This window comes from Balaenoptera ricei, chromosome 20 (genome assembly GCF_028023285.1).
Source record: "Balaenoptera ricei isolate mBalRic1 chromosome 20, mBalRic1.hap2, whole genome shotgun sequence".
Lineage (NCBI taxonomy): Eukaryota > Metazoa > Chordata > Mammalia > Artiodactyla > Balaenopteridae > Balaenoptera > Balaenoptera ricei.
This window is the reverse complement of record NC_082658.1, coordinates 47194711-47212716: the sequence shown is the minus strand read 5'-3', so window position 1 is coordinate 47212716 and position 18006 is coordinate 47194711. Positions and strand designations below refer to the sequence as shown.

The 18006-nt window shown below is 54.1% G+C and overlaps 2 protein-coding genes across 4 annotated transcripts in view; one reads left to right on the top strand and one right to left on the bottom strand.

Annotated features, from left to right (window-relative positions):
• NOS2 (nitric oxide synthase 2) overlaps nt 1–14022 on the top strand; it is a 55894-nt gene extending 41872 nt beyond the window's left edge. The window contains exon 27 of the mRNA XM_059908953.1: nt 13948–14022. Coding sequence (XP_059764936.1) covers nt 13948–14007 — 60 coding nt within the window. The 3' untranslated portion in view covers nt 14008–14022. The remainder of the gene's footprint in view (nt 1–13947) is intronic.
• Nucleotides 3–17720, bottom strand: LGALS9 (galectin 9). Of its 3 annotated transcripts, XM_059908954.1 has the most exons (11): nt 17603–17719; nt 11282–11373; nt 8439–8640; nt 7489–7599; nt 6023–6118; nt 4368–4403; nt 3768–3818; nt 3084–3125; nt 2528–2616; nt 2268–2430; nt 3–472 (listed from the first exon to the last, which is right to left on the bottom strand). In XM_059908954.1, exons 1-11 carry the CDS (start codon nt 17639–17641, stop codon nt 326–328), a joined length of 1068 nt encoding a protein of 355 aa, XP_059764937.1. In that variant the 5' UTR covers nt 17642–17719; the 3' UTR covers nt 3–325. The 3 variants fall into 3 exon arrangements, with proteins under 3 accessions (XP_059764937.1, XP_059764938.1, XP_059764939.1); XM_059908955.1 differs by lacking the exon at nt 6023–6118; XM_059908956.1 differs by lacking the exons at nt 2268–2430; nt 6023–6118 and having other exon boundaries at nt 394–472; nt 17603–17720.
• Nucleotides 17721–18006: the final 286 nt, after the last annotated feature.

The window sequence follows — 18006 nt, the reverse complement described above, 5'->3', positions numbered from 1 at the left end:
CGTGCTGACAAGCATTGTTCTTTCCTTATTCGAAGGACACTGGGAAAGGGGAGAGTCCCCTGCTGAGAAGGCTCCTGCCCGTTGGTGGGGACCAGAGGGGCGTCATCAGGGTAGCTTTCCGGGAGGAGGAGAGGTTAAAGACTGGAGGAAGGGGAGGGGCCGAGGATACCGCCTCCCGCGTGGAGTGACAGCTAGCGGCTTGGGACGAGGTGGACGTGGCCAGAAGCAGAGCCAGCCAAGGACGTGGTCTCTCCAGCAAAGCCCCAGATGCGGTGCAGGTGGGGGTGATGGGCAGAGCCAGATGGCAGCCCAAGGCAGGGCTGGCCTATGTCTGCACATAGGTCAGCTGGATGTCGCCCCCCACCTCCAGGCTGTTGATGGCGGGCAGGTTCTTCAGGCGGTGGTAGTATTCACACAGGTGCTGGCCATCCACAGCCAACTTGAGGAAGGAGGCTTCACACATGATCCACACCTGGATGAGAGGCCCCAGCATCTGTACCCCGTCTAGACTGTCCTCAAAGCCAAAGGCAGCCTCACGTCTCCCTCCCTCCTTCCCACCTTCCCCAAACGTTAGTTAAGCAAGACCCACAACTGCATTCGAGCCACACCGAAGGATTCACTCTTCCCCGAACATGTCTCATGCTCTCCTTCCCTGTGCTTTTACATATTCTGTTCCTCCCCCCAGAATGCCCTTCCCCCCGTGCTCCCCGCTCTGCACACCTTGTCTGCGTGGATCACCGCTACTCCCCCTTCAGGACTCACCCTCCTGCAGCCAACCTTCCCGGCCTTTCCCCACCTCCTGAGCCCCTCCTAGCCGAGTCAGGCGCCCCCTCAGGCTGTGTCCCCCACCCCTATCCTCACCCTCTAGCTGGACCCTGAGCCTCTAGGGACACAAATGCTGGCCTGTGTCATCCATGCCCCTAGGACCCGGCACACAGGAGTGCTCGGCGCCTGTACTCCTGCTGCGGCAGCCTCCTAACTTGTCTCTTCCACCCCGACATTCTCCCAGAGGCAGTGGCAGCACAGCTGTTAAAATACCATCGTCCCCATCACATAGCTAACACCAGCAGCAGAGTCACTGCGCACCGGGCACTGTCCTAAGCGTGTCACAAACTCGATTTCATTTCCTTCTTCCATCTCTGTGAGATCAATATTACTAGCAGTCCCATATTTTTGATAAGGGAACTGAGGCACAGAGCTGTTAAGTCACTTGCTCAAGGTCACACAGCTATCAAAGTATATTGCTCTCTGGCTTGAAACACACCAACACCCTGGACTAAGATCCACAATCCATGACCCACAAGGCCCTATGTCGGTCATTTTCAACCCTGGGTGAGGAGTATTAGGGCATATTTAAAAATACGGGTGTCCAGGCTCATCCTCTCGTGGGCCTGGGGTGGAGCCAGGCATTGCTTTTTCTTTTTCAAGCTCTCAGGTGATTTGAGTATGTAGTCAGGGTCGAGAACCCAGCTCTGTGTCATCCAGGCCTCCAGCAGTGCCACCCGCCACCTCCCCATCCTCACTCTCCCAGAAGCCCCGGCCCTCCTGCTTCCTAGACAGGCCACGACCATGACCCTCTGCCTCTGCGATGATATCAGCTCCCTCTGCTGCCCCTTAGATTTTTTGCAAGGTGGGCTCCTCCTACCACTGAGGTCCCGCCTGTGCTGGGGCCTCCTCCAAGGTCTGCCCCCGCCTAAGGAAGCATGGCCCCTGCCCGGGGCTCACTTATTTCTTATTCTACTTTGCCCTCTGCATAGTACCCGTTGCTATTCTGCAGCGATCTGTCCATACATTTGTTTCCTTGTTCCTCCCCCGCCTTGATTGTAAACTCCATGGGGGCAGGACCTGGACCGTCTGTTTCCTAATTGTCCCCCCAGTACCTGTGGTACTTGCTGCTCAAAGTGGGCCTGGATGAAATAGCTGATAAATGACTGTTGAATGAATGAGTGAGTGAGTGAATGACTGACACCTCATTCTTGAGTTCGATTGGGCACTGATGGGCTGTGTGACCTTAGCAAGTAGCCTGCACGTGTGAGTGAGTCTCCTCATCTGTAACAGCAGGTAGCACCTGCCACCTGCCTTATGTGGGACACAACAGTAAAATGATAATAGCAGTAATTTGGTGAACACTTTCTCTTCTTCTGGGCCTAGTCCTCACCCCAGAGGCATCAGCTCCTGCCTCGATCAAGGTGCCCCCAGATGACCTCCACCCGCTGCCCCACCTGCCCCTTGAGAGCCCCTCCCAGCTCGGGGCTGCAGCATCTCACCGAGAAGCTCTGGCCTCGGAAGAAGGGCATCTGTCGGGACAGGCTTCGCTCCTCAGACCCCCAGCGGCTGTTGATTTGCGTGTTGCGGACCACGGCATCCTCGTCAAAGCGGGGGTTCAGGTGGAAGGCGATGTCTCTCCCGGAGCACAGGTTGATGTAGAACCTGGGGATGGGCCGCTCCCATGGACTCTCTGCCCCGAGCCGGGGGAATGGCCAGAATGACCTTGGGGTGTCTCTTCTCCCCAGGAACCCTGGCTTACCTCTGAGCATTGGACAGGACGGTACCCGACACCTTGATGCTCTTGGAGGGGTACAGCCCACCGGGGATAGAGGTGAAGAAAGGTATCGGCTGTGGGGAGGAGGGGGCAGGTCAGACAGCAGCAGCCAGAGCAGCCGCCGCTGCAAGAGAAACTTCACGTCAACTTCTGTGCATTTGGACTGTCAGTCGACAATTTAACTGTGCCTGTATCTTCAAGAAAGAACTCCATGGTATCTTTACTTGGCTCAGTAAATGGCAAAGGAAAACTTTCCAGCATTCCTCAAATTAATGGGCATTTACTATCATGAAAAGAGCTTTGGTTGGACGCAAAGGATGCTTGGGCTGAGAAGGGAAGACCGTATAATATGCTCATGGAGAAGGGACGATTTTCAAGGTGAAAGCCCCTTTCCTAAGTCTTCTAAGTTACCTGGAAGTTTCCAGAACTTCAGTTTACTAAAGGACTGCTTTTCATTTTGTAAGCTGCCTTCCCCTCTCCCCCTACCCCAACCCTGCACAACACAGAGCAGACCTCCATCCCTCCCAGAGAAACCACTTACATAGGTTGGGTTGGGATATGCCATGGGTGGGATCATGGGATTCTGTTGAAAAGAGATCGGGAAATTCAGTACGGGAGTGCGCACACACACACACACACACACACACGCCCTCGCACGTTCTAGAGGGGATGCTCCAGTGGGAGACTGAGGTCGTGGGGCTTCAGGCCTTGGATTCTCCCAGTCACCTTCCTTCCCATGTCAGCCTTGGCAGGACTCCTGCCATGTTCCTGGATCCCATCATGGTCACCTGCCCCTCAACCCCTCCAGGGGCAGCCCCACTGACTCCAGGCCCCCCGTGTGCTTTGCACTGGCAGGAGGAGGAGGAGAGGCAGCCTAAGCCTGTGATCAGCAGTGACATCCTGGGGGCTTGTCCTCAGGATGGAGGGTCTCATATCCAGATACTGGGACCACTGCACTCCCCTCTCAGGGACAGAAGGACCAGTTTTCCTGTTGGTCCCTAGGGGACCTATTTCTTGGGTCGTTGGGTAAATCCAGCCTGATCCAGAATCTCTACTGTCCCATGGAGAGTTTTACGTGCGTTTCTCCTAAGCAGAGGGCCCAGCCCCAAATGTCCCCACCTTCCTTGCTAAACTGCTTTCTTCCTGACTCTGGGCCTAGAGAATTCACTCCTTGGGAAAGGGGCACGTGGTGGGGCTGTGAGCTGACCAGAGCGTTCAGACTTACAGGGAACATCTGTCCAGGGGTGCTCTGCACGGTGTGGATGATGGTCTGAGTCTGGAAGAAAGAAACCCCATTTTAACCGGCTCTCACCGGTGTGAAGACGGCCACCTGCCACCAGAGGGCACCACTTAACACCCTCCTCTTAGGTGAGGTCATCTTGAGCTTGTAACCAGCCCAATCATCCTGACCAGACGCCCCAAAACTGGCAGGTAGAGGTGTTTCTTCTCTGGAGAAGAAACATGGTTGCATTTGTGGCCTGCATCTTTCTTCTCAGGGAAATGTCTCTAGCACAGCCTCGCTTTGCAGAAGGAAGAAGTGAACGTGGGGCCTTGGTGTCCTATGGCTGCCCACAGAGTGGCAGGGCCTTGAGCAAACCAGCGGCCACTGGGGCTCCTTCCCGATTCATCAGGGCCAGCCACCCCTCCCCCCCCCCCCGAACTCCCTCGCACCATCACCACCCCAGCCAGGCAGATGGCCCAAGGGTCTGGCCTTGGCGGCCCTACCCTCCAACGGGAGAGGCTCCATGCTTGGCTCCGCCTCCTCCTTTTAACCCACAGGAAAAGCCAGAGTGAAGAGATTCCGAAGAGAGAGCAAGACACTTACAATGGGAGCCGAGCTGGCCGGCCAGATCCCTGGAGGCTGAAGGGGATGAGAAACCAAAATGGTGGTTAACACTGGCGCCACACGAGAGTAACGTGGCGGCAGAAGCTGTGGTAAGAAAGACCTCCTCACACGCGGCCTCCCTCCTGAGCCTTCTGGGCGCCCATCTTCTCACCCACCATCCCGGGTACACTATGGTTATGCAATGGGGTTGGGGTGGAGGAGGGGGAACGTTCCCATTGGCTCCTTCAGAAGGAGAGGTGGATATATCTGATACAGACCGTTTAGCTTCCCTTAGCTCCCAGAGGCAAAGCCATTACTCCCGGTGCCATATTTCACCCATAAGGTGAAAACTTGCATTGGCTGAAGGCCTGCTGTGTGCCAGGCTCTGGCTTCAAGACCTTACAATGAGGGAGGCATCCTTGCCTCCTATTTCGCTGGTGAGGCAACTAGTCTCAGAAAGATTAGGCAACTTGCCCAAGCTCACCCAGGTAACAAGAGATAAAATCCAAATGGTACCCAGTTCTGCTGATTGTATCCGCCACACCCTGTCCTCCCCAGGCCAGGGCCAAAGGCCAGCTGCCCTGCAAAGGCTCCCTGCAGCTCCATCAGTCCTGTGTCCGCATGGCAGAAGGCAGGTGCCCCAGCTGCACCGTGCTGGGCCCGGGAAGGCTGGGCAGAGAGACAGCCCTCCTCCCAGTCCCCACTGCTCAGGTGGCCAAAGAAAGGGCCAGGCCCTGCTCCCCTTCCTGTCCGGGACCCTGCCTTCACCCGGCAGACTGTTCCTCTTGCAAACCTATTCCACATTCATTAACTGAGTCCCTACTGCATGCCAGGCTCTGTGCAAAATGCTAGGGATACACAAATAAACCACCTACAATCCCAGCCCACAAAGGGCCCGGTGGGTGTAGGGAAGGAGGGAGGAGAGTGATGAGGAGACACACATAAACACAGTTATAGCAGGACGTGGTGACTGGTGTAGCACAGACATGTCCAAAGTCTGTGGTGACTCAGGAGGGCATCCAGTGATCTACTCCAGGGACGGTGCTCCAGAGGAGTGACAGCCGAGCTGTGAAGGGCCACTCGGGATTGGCTGGGGCTGGGTGGCAAAGGGTGCTTTCAGCACTGGGATAGCATGTGCAGAAAGCACGGTGGCCTGAGAGAGCCCCAAATGAGCAGTGGGGGCTGCGTGAACTTCCTGGGTGAGGGATGAGGCCGGGAGGGAGGCTGGGGCAAGACTGGGGAGGATTCTGCAGGTCCTGCTGTCTGGACTTTATCTAGAGGGACTTGGGGCCTTTAGGACTTTAAAGCAGGGGGAGGACGTGATCAGATTTGTGCATAGGAAGGTCACTGTGGTGGGTGAGTGGGCCGTGGGGAACTAGGCCGTGGTCGGGGTGTTGAGGGGGCAGATGGCCTGGACCACGGCAGTGGCTTTGGGAAGAGAGGCACTGGTGCCCTGGAGAGATAATGAAAGGAAGGCAGAGCCAAGGACACCCCCAGGTCCCCAGCTCTGGGCCCGGGGGTGTGGATGGCGGCAGGGAACCTTTGGGCATGACAGGGCCTGGAGACCCTGGCTGGCCTGCTGGCTGGACCAGCGTCTCAGACGCTCTGTCCTTCCTGCTGACGGATCAGCCGCCCCAGGCCTCCACTGAACTCACTTTCGGTCTGCGCCCCTTGGGCTTGGGTGGGAAACAGGCAGCCTGGGAGCACTGCACCGTGGAGAAGGCGGGCTGGATGAGAGCTGCGCCAGTGTTCTGTTAAAACAAAAGGTGCCATGGGGTGAAGAGAAGCATTAACGGAGCCAAGGAAGAGGGGAAAAGCAGGGGCCAGGCAAGAGGGAGACAGACAGGCAAGCAGGGGGAGCCGGGGTGTCCAGGACGGGCAGAGGGAAGCTTAGGCCCCAGGCAGTGGCGGCAGGCTGGCCGTCTCTCTCTCCACCTCCATCTCTCTCTCCTCTCTCCCCAGCCCCACAGGGGGAGCTCGGGAGGGAAGGAGTATGAGAGATGAGGACCAAAGAGAAAGGGCCTCATATTTGTCAAGGGCCTGCTGTGTGCCTTCCCATCTCAGGGTACACACTCAAATACCAAAGTGGTGCCGACAGCTCCCAGCCAGCGGCCTGGGGCCCTGCAGAATGTGGGCCCAGCATACCCCAATCTTTCCAGTTTTCACAAAAAGCCAGAAATCCAGATTACCATGTGCTATCACCTGACCTTTTTTTTTTTTCTAAACTGTGGTGAAATGCACATAAAATTGACCATCTTAACTATTTTTAAGTGGAAGATCCCACATGCCGTGGAGCAACTAAGCCCATGCGCCACAACTACTGAGCCTGTGCCCTAGAGCCTGCATGCCACAACTACTGAAGCCCACGTGCCACAACTACTGAAGCCCACATGCCACAACTACTGAAGCCCATGTGCCACAACTACTGAAGCCCGCGTGCCTAGAACCCATGCTCTAGAGCCCCGCTCAACGCAATTAGAGAAGGCCCACGCGCAGCAACAAAGACCCAACACAGCCATTAATTACTTACTTACTTACTTACTTACTTAATTAATTAAAACAAAACAAAACAAAAAACTTCTGCTGACCTTTTAGATGCTGGTAACACATTCAAAAATTTTAAAGCACAGAGAGGGTCAAATAGACCCAAGTGTGGCCCATGCAGGCTATTCTGTGACCTCTGATGTGTATCGCCTCATTGAACTCACACAAGGACCTATGGGGTGGTAGAGACCCTGCTCCTTCCACAGGTGAGGTAACTGAGGCTGGGAGAGGCGAAGTCACTTGTCTAAGATCCCCCAGCCAATGAGAATGGCAGAGCTGGAGATTTGAGCTGGATTCAGTTTGATTCCCAAGCCTCGGGTCTTTCTAGAACCACACGGCCTCCTAACCAGGGTGGGAATGACAGAGATGAGTGGCCAAGGAGCCCGGGAGACTGAAGCAGGTGTCCCAGACAGAGACAGCGACACAAGGACAGGACGGGGGAGCCAGAGGTGTGTCCCCAGAGCCATCTGGAAAGGAGACTGGCTGGCAATTTTGGGCCCACGCAGCAGGGCCTGGGCACAATGGACCGGGCCCTGCACCCAGCCCCTGGGGGCGGGTGCTGGGTGGACAGTCTGACCTGAAAGCTGATGTAGGACAGCTGCACGGCGCCCGTGACACAGATGGCGTTGACACGGTGGAAGGGCACGCGGTGTGCGTACTGCGTGAAGAGGTTCTTATTCACCATCACCTGCCGAGATGAGTGCATGTTGCAGGAGGGGGTCCCTGGCCAGGTGGGAACTCACCCAAGCTTCTGGGACCCCTGCTTCTAGAAGTTTAGACCTGTGTCTAGTTTTCACATCCATCCCCTATAGGTCGGGGGCATCAGCCTTCAGAGCTGTGCCAGTTACAGGAACATGCTTGTGATCCAAAGTGCATCCGGACACAATCCCTACGTGGCTCTGGTTGTTGGCTTTTTAGTTCTTACGGTTGTCTGCTTATTGCAGTAGGTTTGTCTTTCTAATCTTAGGTCACCTGGGGTGTTACTGAAACATGCATACAAAAGTTCGTGGGGAGCAGAGGAGAGGTGACGTCAGGTTGCATGGTGAGGGGTTGGGAACATCCATGTTCACACAGAGGGGCACAGACACAGATGTACTCACCCCCCACCCCCCGTCTCCCCAAGCCCAGAGACACTGCTCTGCTTGCAAAAGCAGTTTGCAATGCCCTGCAAAACTAAGCCATTAATAACACCTGGATAAAGGCTGCACCAATGTAACAAAAACAAATGTTACCAGGGACCTGGAGTGGAAGAAGGGCAGAGGAACTGAAATAATTTGGACTTTAAAGACCCAGGAGGCCAAAAAGCACCATGGTGACTTATCTAGTGCTTATTTCCGGAGTAAAAGAAGCAACAAGTGCACTTGTAGATGCAGGTGAAGGTGTGTAAGGAGACTGCATCCTTACAAGGAAATGGTCCTCTTCTCTGTACAAAGGTGTTGCTCACGTGACTATTTAAATGCTATTCACCACGCCTGATCAGGCTGGGGGACAGACAGCCAAAGGGAAGAGAGGAGAGTTCCTGCTCACCTTGAACTCCGAGCTCTGTACCAGGAAGCAGAGCTCAAAGGGACACCCTCTCTGGAAGGGCATTTGCATCTTCCTTTCCTCAGGCCCCCAGCTTCCTTTCTGCTTCGTGTTGCAGACCACATACCCGCCGTCTTCAAACCGAGGGTTGAAGTGGAAGGCAATGTCATTGTCATTGTAGCCGCTCTGAAAGTTCACAGCAAACCTAGGCCGAGGGAAATCAGACAGGGCTCTCGGTATCCTGGTTTACTGCCAAGGGTGGGAACAGGAGGGTCTCACGCCTTTGACTGACATCCATCTGGGATCCTGCCTACAACCTGCGTGGCTGGTTTGTACCCATCCTTAGTTTTGCCATCATTTTTGCTCACCTAATTTACACTTAGTATGTTTTTGTGCAGTTACCACATTTTGCCCTTACAGTGTGATTTTCTAAAAATAAGTAGAAAATGGGTAAAGAAATTTGTATCCAAGATGGAAGTCGAGAAATGTGCCTAGGAGTGAGAACCTTTTGTGCCAAGTGGTCGCTCGTTGGAGGCCAGCCCACATCTGCTCAGTTGAGAGAGAAGAGGACAAACGGAAAGAACACGTGACATTGATGGGACGCCTACAGAGATGGTGTCTAAAGGGGAGGCATAGAATAAACACTAGCCCTCCAGGCGTGGGGACCTCAGTGTGCACGTCTGTCCCCCTGTAGAGGTTGGCGTGTGTCCACCTGACCTGAGTGAGGTCAGCAGGCCTGGACCCAGACCCCAGTTCTGCACTGTTTGTCATTTGCAATGACCCCGCACCTCGCTACCCTCAAGCTGCCGCATCCGGGAAAGGGGGTGACTGCCTTCCTTCGAGGATGATTAACAAGGCGGCCAGGGGAAGCCCCCAAGCAAGCAACTCTTTGTTCCCATCTCTCCTCGGAGGAAGCCCCTCGCCATCCCAACTTCCTTTGGGTACAACCTTGACTGTAAGGTGAGGACAGAAACAAAAGAATCTTCTGAGGGACCTGGCTCACAAAGTGGGCGCAATAAATGTTTGTTCTGCCTCTTCCCAGACGGAGCTCGCTCGTGTCCCCAAACCAAGTTCCAGTCTGAGGTTCTGAGGGTCCGCCTTCCCTGAATTCAGCACCAGTGTGGTTTGCAGCCTGCCTCTCGGGGTCACTTTGGTCTCCCCAACAAACACACAGCGGTCAGAGCGCATGCCTCGCTCCCACGTCATGCCCCGCAGAGCCAGGCACTGCCCTGCACCCAAGGGTGGCCCTCGATGGACAGAGCCCCTGCCTGCAGAGCCCCGCCACTTTTTTTTTTTTTTTTTTTGGCCGCACAGCAGCTTGCAGGATCTTAGTTCCCCAACCAGGGATCAAGCCTGTGCCCCCTGCAGTGGAAGTGTGGAGTTCTGACCACTGGACCGCCAGGGCAGCCCCCAGAGCCCGTTCTCTTTCTCGGTTAAGGGGGGTGGGTTCTGGACGCCGTCCTCAACATCGGAGCTCTCTGTGAACCCTCAGCCAGCGGGGCCTGCGGGAAACTGGCGTGGCCCTGAGCCCAGCCGCCCTCCCTCTGGGAATACCGAAGGGAAAGGAAGCTCCAAGTGACTCTGGAATGAGAAAATCTAAGTCTCTATTCCTCTTAAAGTGGAGAATAGTGTTTCTGAAATACCTCTGGGTGTAGTTTTCCCTTTGCGGTCCTCCAGCTTCATTCCTGTGTACCTTTGAAAATTCCTGCCCCAGGGAAGGGAGAGAGCAAAAGCTCCCATCGGAAGGGGGACCCTCGGAGGTAGGGAGAGATTCTATTAGACAGGGTGGGAGTAGAAAGCCCTGCTGCGCTGGGAGAAAGGGTGGGCAGAGGAAGGGGGAGAGAGAAAGCACTGGAAGTTCAGAGCCGAGGTCTGGGACCCCCATGCTGGCAGAGTTTGGGGGAATCTGGGTGCCTCACTTCCCTCCGAGTCCCCTGGGGGCACTCAGGGCTCTCAAAGTCCCATGGTCAGTGTGTCCGTGTCCACCTGGAGGGGAAGCAATGGCAGAGGAAGTCATCTAGAATCTAGATGCAGGGGTAGGGCTGGGCCTGGGAGGGGCCTGAAGGAATCCAGAAGGTCCCCGGGCCCCATGCAAAGTGATGAGAGGAAACGTAGGGGCAGAAGCCAACTGGGATTGGGACAGAGAGGCTTCTGAGAGAGGGCCACGTGTCCAGAGGGGCCTCCGTGGGCACTGTGGACCTCAGGGTGCAGCCCACGTGGACCCCACCGAAACTGGGCACGGGTCCCAGGCCTCCGAGCCACCCGGACCTCAGCAGAGGTCAGCCAGGGCTGCGTGAGCATCCGAGAACCCTCCTGCCTCTGAGAATACGTGCAGGCTCTCCTCCTGGGAAGCCCCCTTGGGAACTAGGCGCTAAGATATTTATTTTTTGAATTGACTTAGCATTTTCCGGGAAAGAGCTTGAAACCGAAAGAGACCAAATTACAACTTTGATGGCAAGTTTAACTATTTCCACGTCAGACCAAGGGAGGGCTCCGAAGTAGATGAGGGCAGCTACAGGAAATGAAGGAAGGTGATGTTTCTGCAACTCTGGGTCACAGCATACAGTGTTCAGTCCTGGAACTTCTGCCTCTAGGCTGGCCTGCTTCCCTCCTTAGACTGGGAGCTCCCATTATCCCCTCCCCCATCTTTGGGGAGTCTGGTTAATGGTGCCCTGGGTGCTACTGGCAGATGGCAGGAGTGCCGTGCATTGTGGGCAGGGGCCGGGCCCTTCTCATCCCCTGAGCCAGGTGCGGGCAGCTCGGAGGATGCTGGGTGGACCAACCTGAGCTGAGAGCGCCCTGGCTCGCTCAGGGGCGAGGCTGAGAGAAACAACGATTCCAGGTACCTGTTTCCGTTGGAATATATAACGGTCCCATTGATGGTGATCTGAAGTCCGTCCTGGAGACCCCCTTGGATTATCCCAGTGAACGGAATGGCCTGCGAGGAGGAGACGGTGGTCAGTGGGCTGGCCTGCTTCTCTCCATCCCCTTCAGCACTTGCTGGGGGCTGGCCTGGGTGTCGGGCACTGGGCTAGGGGCCAGGTGCAGCTGTGAACAGGACAGAGAGAGGCTCCGCCCCACGGGCCTTCCAGGCCTGCAGCGAGGAAGATACACAGACATTCTGAGATTGTGAGAAGGAGATCCCTCCGGCTCTGAGAGGATGTGTCAGGGACAGTGTGACAGCTGCCAAGAGGAAGAAGTGGCATGTCCACAGCCCTGAGATGGGAAGGAACCAGGGGAGTGAGGAGGGGGCTGCTGGACCCCAGGCCAGGTTCCTAGCAAAGTCCCCTGGCTGGGGACTCAGGGGGCCCGAGGGACCAAAGAGACCCACCAACCTGTTCTCGAGGATAAACCCTCTGCTCACCTGAGCAGGCCAAGAAGAAGGCATCCTCCCCTCTCCTGCCCATCCCACCCCGAGAACAGCCGTGACCATGACCTTTGCCCTCCACCGCCTCAGAAAGTGCCTCTTCCCAGGTGCTCTCTGCAACCGCGGGGCAGCCCCCTCTTCTACTCCTGCTCCTGGGCTCCCATTCCTTCCCCCAGGCCCTTGGCATCCTCCAAAGTCCTAATGTGACATCTCCACCCCTCCTGGGCCCCATCACTTTGTCACGTTCTCTTTCCTGAGCCTGTTTAAAGGATCCATGGTTACGGTGAGGGATGCCTCATTTTAGAGCCAGGCATACTCCAGATTTAAATCCTAATTTGGCTGCTTGTTACCTTAGCAGCCTTGGGAAGTTTATTTAACTTCTCTTTGCCTCAATTTCCTCTTCTGTGAAACAGGGATAAATCCCACCTTCTGAGTGAGATTGATGATTGAGTGACAAAAAGTCTGTGGAAGAGACTGGTACGTGGTAGGTTATCTCTCTACTGCCCCTCTGCTTCCTTCCACCTGGGTCTCTCTAATCAAAATTCCTAAATTGCTTATGTCTCAGCTTTCAAAGCTTCGTTCCTGAATGCCTTTTATCTAATGTGGTTCTACAAACTGCCTTAAACACAGTTCTATCTCCTAGTCAATTTTCACATTTTTCAAGTTGTTCAAGTCTTTTCTACCTTCTCCTTTAAGTCAATTCCTTACAAAAATTAAATGTGTGGGAAGAGATATGGGGACATATGTATAAGTATAACGGATTCACTTTGTTATAAAGCAGAAACTAACACACCATTGTAAAGCAATTATACTCCAATAAAGACGTTAAAAAAAAATTTAAATGAGTACAGGAGCCAGGCAGGTGATGTGTATAGGTGAGCTGGCCAGGTAGGGTACAATAGGGATTGGTAGGGACTGAGGCAAAGTAGACATCATCTTCCTTATCTAAAGAGGCAGTGTCCACTCAGCTGTAACCAGTGATTACCATCCAGGTCCAGTGTTGGCAGAGCTTCCAAGTCTTTAGGAGAAGACCAAAACCTGGAATTTTTTTCTGTAAAACTTTCTAATTTCTGGGGGAAAAAATCCTTTAAAAAGGATTGTAGAAGAGTTCCTTTGTTATAGAGACATATAATGAAATATTTGCAATGAAATGATATATCTAGATTTGCTTCAAAATCATCCAGGAGTGCAAAGGGAAGTAGGGTTGGGTAGAGATGAAGCAAGACAGGTCATGAGTTGAAACTGAATGACGGGTATGTGTTGTTTATGATACTATTCTCTCTAAATTTTAAAATTTTCTTTAACAACGAGTTAAAATAAACACTCTGCAGGCAAACAAAAAACACCCACCAGCCCAGTTCAGTCCTAGCCTATGTCCTTGAGCTGTACAGCCACTCAGAATCCAGAGAAACCCCTCCTAACTCACGTGCACAGCTCGCCCTGGGAGATAACCTGTAACGCCAGGATCCCATTCAGACAGACTCTGCTCTCCATGGACCTTTGGGAAAGGTGTCTTTTGCGGCACCTCAGGTTAGGTCTGAACTCTGCCATTAAATACTTTGGTGACCTTAAGCACATCATGGCTTCTCTACATCTCTGAGATCTTTCTGTTGTTTCTGTCCGTGCCAGTGATTTTGAAGAAGTAGAATCAGCCTGACACAGTTATAGACCAGCAGGCCATACTTCCTGGAAAAAGAATCCCCTCATTTGTTTGTTGAAGCCTGAAATTCTCTTAAGAGCCTTTCACACCATCATGACAGACAGGGCTTAAAATGCATACTCCTGGCAAGTATGGGCCCTTCCCTTAAGCATATTCACACTAAGGTATAAAGAACTGAAAGCAGAGTGTGTTGGGATGGGGTCATCAGGGCACAGAAGGAAGGCAGGATGGAGGAAGCCATGTGTAGATAATGGGGGCGGGCAGTACAGGTTAATCTTAAGGAAGGATTTCCCCAAAAAAAGTTTTGTGAGATTTTGTTGTCTTAAATGGTGCCCTCAAATTCTGAAACACAAGATTATTTCAAATTGAGTATAATCCTAAAGGCAAGATTATCCACTGCCGCATTATAATTGCAAAAAATTGGAAAGAGCCCAAAAGTCCACCAAGAAGAAAATGGTGAAATTAATTATGTTATTTCCATACAGTGGATTCTATGGCGGCTTAACAAGAAGAGAAGAGGAAGAAGGGGACTCTTTGAGAACTGATACGGAATGATGCCACACGTATTATTTTTAAAATGGGTTGGGGAGGCTATATACATATATTTACTTACCATGAACAAAACATTTCTGGAAGGATTCAAAGAAACTGCTAACACTGGTTGACTCCAAGGAGGGTATGGTAGACTGAATGATTACCACCCTCCCCTCTGCCCCACCAAAAATGTCTACGTTCTAATCCCTGGAAGTTGTGAATATGTTGCTTTACATGGCAAAAGAGATTTTGCATATGTGATTAGGTTGAGGATCTTGAGATGTAGAGGTTATCCTGGATTATCCCGGTGGGCCCAGTGTAGTCACAGGGTCCTCAAAGAGGGAGGCAGAAGAGGAGAATTGGTAGTAGAAGATGTGACAACAGAAGCAAGAAGCTGCTGGCTTTAAAGGAGGAGGAAGGGGCCACAAGCCAACACAAGCAGGCAGCCTCTGGAAGCTGGAAAAGGCAAGGAAATGTTCTCGGACTTCCCTGGTGGCACAGTGGTTAAGAATCTGCCTGCCAATGCAGGGGACACGGGTTTCATCCCTGGTCTGGGAAGATCCCACATGCTGCGGAGCAACTAAGCCCGTGCGCCGCAACTACTGAGCCCACGTGCCACAACTACTGAAGCCTGCGTGCTCTAGGGCCTGTGCTCCACAACAAGAGAAGCCACCGCAATGAGAAGCCCGTGCAATGAGAAGCCCGTGCACCGAGAAGCCCATGCACTGCAACGAAGAGTAGCCCCCGGCTCGCAGCAATTAGAGAAAGCCCACGCGCAGCAACGAAGACCCAATGCAGCCAAAAAAATAAAAAATAAAAAATAAAATGGAACAACCACTAAAAAAAAAAAAGAAAATATTTGAGATTCAACAGTTGCAGAAAAAAAATAAAAAGGAAACATTCTCCCCTGAAGCCTCCAGAAGGAAATAGCCTTGCTGACACTTTGATTTTAGAGTTCTGACCTCCAGAACTGTAAGAGAATAAATTTGTATTGTTTTAAGCCTGGCTGGCCAAGGACCCCTCTGTGCATGTATGTGTGTATGTGTGTGTGTGTGACCTTAGCAGGAAACAGCAGCACCTGCTTTTGCTTTGTATGACTTAGGAGGATGGATTTTTATGCTGGATTTATGGTCCCACAGCTTGGGCTCGCCTCCCAGCTCCTTGTGCTGGCACCTCTGATGTTGAACAAGTCATTTGACCTGCCTGCACCCCAATTCCCTCCTTGGAACAGTGAGACAATAGCATTGCCAGCCTGGCAGTGTGCTTAAAGAGGATTACGTGAAAGGCTAAGTGGAAAGCCCTTGGCTGGAAGGCCTTGACAATGGCAGCTGTCTGCATGAGGATGACTTAAACTTTCTGCTGGGTCAGAACTCGCTCTCAGCTCTGGGCTGTGCCTGGAGGCTGAGGATTTTTTCCTCCTCTTCCTATCTAGTCCGGAAAGCAGAGTCAGGCCCTACAGGCCAGAGGGTGGGCAGCCCTCTTCTGGAGGCCCAGTGTCACAGAGGCCACCTAACCACAGCTGGCACAGGGGGTCACCCAGAGGGGGCAGCTTTTAGCCAAAGGGTACTGCTGCCCTTCTGGTGGCCAACCTTGCTCGTCTGTGTTATCTTCTTATCCTCACAACAACCCTGGTCATTATTAGTGCCACATTTACAGATGAGGAAACAGGCACAGGAAGGCTGCATAACTTGCCCAAAGCCACACAGCCGGGCTTGAACCCCAGCACCCATGCTTTTAACCACCACACGGTCTGCTTCTCACGATGAAGCCCAGAGCACCCTCGCTCCTGGCTTACCGAGTGCTCCCCTGGGCCAAACAGCGAGTCCTGTCCTGACTGTGACACCAGCTGCTCTCCTGGCCCTCTGGGGGCTGGGCCAGATGAGGCCGGCGGGGCGTGGGCGAGGAATGGGGGGGGGGGGCTCCAGAGGCGGGTCCTGGAGGCGTGGCCTCCTCAGCAGACAGGCCAGGCAGATGACCTTCCCACTGCACTTTGGAGGAAGTGAGGTCCCAGGTACTCAGGTCAATGGGTGGCCTGGGAGAGGGTGGCTACGTGGGCTGGACGGCGCTCCGGGTGCCTGTGAGGGCTGCACCCAGCCTCTTTCTGGTCTGGACTTCCAAGCCCCTGTTTTGACTCTCTGCTGCCATAGAAGGAGTTTCCTTCTGATTTGAAATCTTTGCCTTTTGAATCCAAGGATTAAAAAGTAAAAACACGTCACCAGAATAATAAAACGTCAGGGCCTGGAAGGGTCTGTGGGTCGCCCATCTGATGGAGCAAGAGACCCAGGTGACACGTTCTGACCCCGAGGCCGCGGTGGAGGCACCCACCGGGCGGCCCAGCTTCCTCCAGCCCCACCCTGGGAGCCCTCACGAGGTGGACGGAGGGGCACTGGACACTGCCCAGAGCAAACAGGCCACGCCGGGGCCCCTGCAGAGATGGGTTCGGCCTGTTTGCCCCCCAGCAGCTCCCCACATCTATTTCCGCCCACCCCCGCTCCCCACGAAGGGCTCCGTCAGCCCACCTGCCGGCCTCTTGGGAAGCGGAGGCCGGGAGAGGCTCCTACTGCAGGGCCCGGCCCAGGACACAGTGACCACAGGAACCTCCTGGGCCTGGGCTGCCGCCTGCCGGCCCATGTCCTCCCCCAGTGCTCTCCCTGGACCACCTTCTTCCTCTGGGGCGGGGGGGAAATCAAGACACCTCCCTCCTCGGCCACTTACCATCTGGGGACATTTGACAAATGGCCTCCACCTCTCTGAGCCTCAGTTTTCCATGTGTGGCATGGGGATGATGAGGGTTTAAAAAGGCCGCCTGCTACAGGGGCTCCCCAGAGGAGGCAGAAAGGCACAGAAGGCAGCCCTTTGCGCCCCACAAAGCAGGGGCAGCCCCGCTAACTCCTGAGATGGTCCCTCTCAGACACCCTTGACCCGCGCTGCCTTGTTCACTCACCCCTCAGGGAGCAGACACCTCCTTGGGAGGCCTTCCCTGCTGCCCCCAGACTCGTAACAATTCTAAACACTTCCAGAGCGCCCACAGTGGGCCAGACACCATTCAAGCTCTCCTGACGTGCTGCCTCACTGAATCCTTTACCCCCACCTCAGCAGTGACTTAAGGATTATCCCCATTATACAGATGCAGAAACGGAGGCCCAGAGAGGTAAAGTAACTTGCTTGAGGTCACCCAGCTAGTAAATGGCTGACCCCAGAGAGGCCATCTTCAAAGTAAATGCCCTTCACTGCCGTGCTGGGTTGTTAATCTCCCCAGAAACCCTGTTTACTACTCCCTTCAAGCAAAAAAAGCCATCACTTTTCTAGTTGTTACTTAGGCCCTTCTTTCCCCCACTGAGCACCTAGAACAGGAGAGGCACCCGGAAGAGCTCAGTAAACGATTGTCAGACGCACAAATCCTGGGATGCTCACCCCCTCCAGCCCTGAACGGCACCAGGGAGACGGGCGCGGAGCAGAAGTTGTGTCAGGGCTGCCCCAGCTGGCCTTTCTGCCCTTGTGGTGTTCTCTTTGGGATGCCTCCCCCCTCCACCTGCAAGAGCTGCTTCCTCAGAGCTCCACAGCTGTTTCCCCCTGGCTGAGGCTACCCACAACCCCGGAACTCACTGGGCTCAGGTAGGGAGGCTGGGCGCCGCCGAAGGCCATCTCTCCACTGCCTCCGTGGCCGCTGCCACTTTGCACACTGAAAGGGCAGTCCTCTGCACTGGGGAGGACTTAACAAAGAAATAGAAACCAAAGCAATTTGGCGGTTATTCAGTGGGGGAGGAGCCAGGAGCAAGAGGAAATGGGTTTAGAGAAAGGGAGAGAGGTAGGTTGCAGAGGGAGGATGGTGGAGGATGATACTTGGGAGAGGGAAGTGGGTGCTCCTCACCCAGTGCCTTTTCCCTCCACTCTCCTCCTGCGCTCCACCCATGACCGAATAGTTCACAGAGGTTCATGCAGGCTCAGAGATCCTGACCACATTCACACTGCAGCAAGCTACTAGACGACACTGCCTGTGAGCGTGTGGC

Bases quoted from the DNA above. Each gene is read 5' to 3' on its own strand.
- LGALS9 (XM_059908954.1), bottom strand. From the start codon at position 17,641: ATGGCCTTCGGCGGCGCCCAGCCTCCCTACCTGAGCCCA. The intron at 8,641-11,281 runs GTACCTGGAATC...CCCTCGGCCTAG, and splicing joins ATATATTCCAACGGAAACAG to GTTTGCTGTGAACTTTCAGA. The intron at 2,431-2,527 runs GTAAGCCAGGGT...GCCCATCCCCAG, and splicing joins GTCCTGTCCAATGCTCAGAG to GTTCTACATCAACCTGTGCT.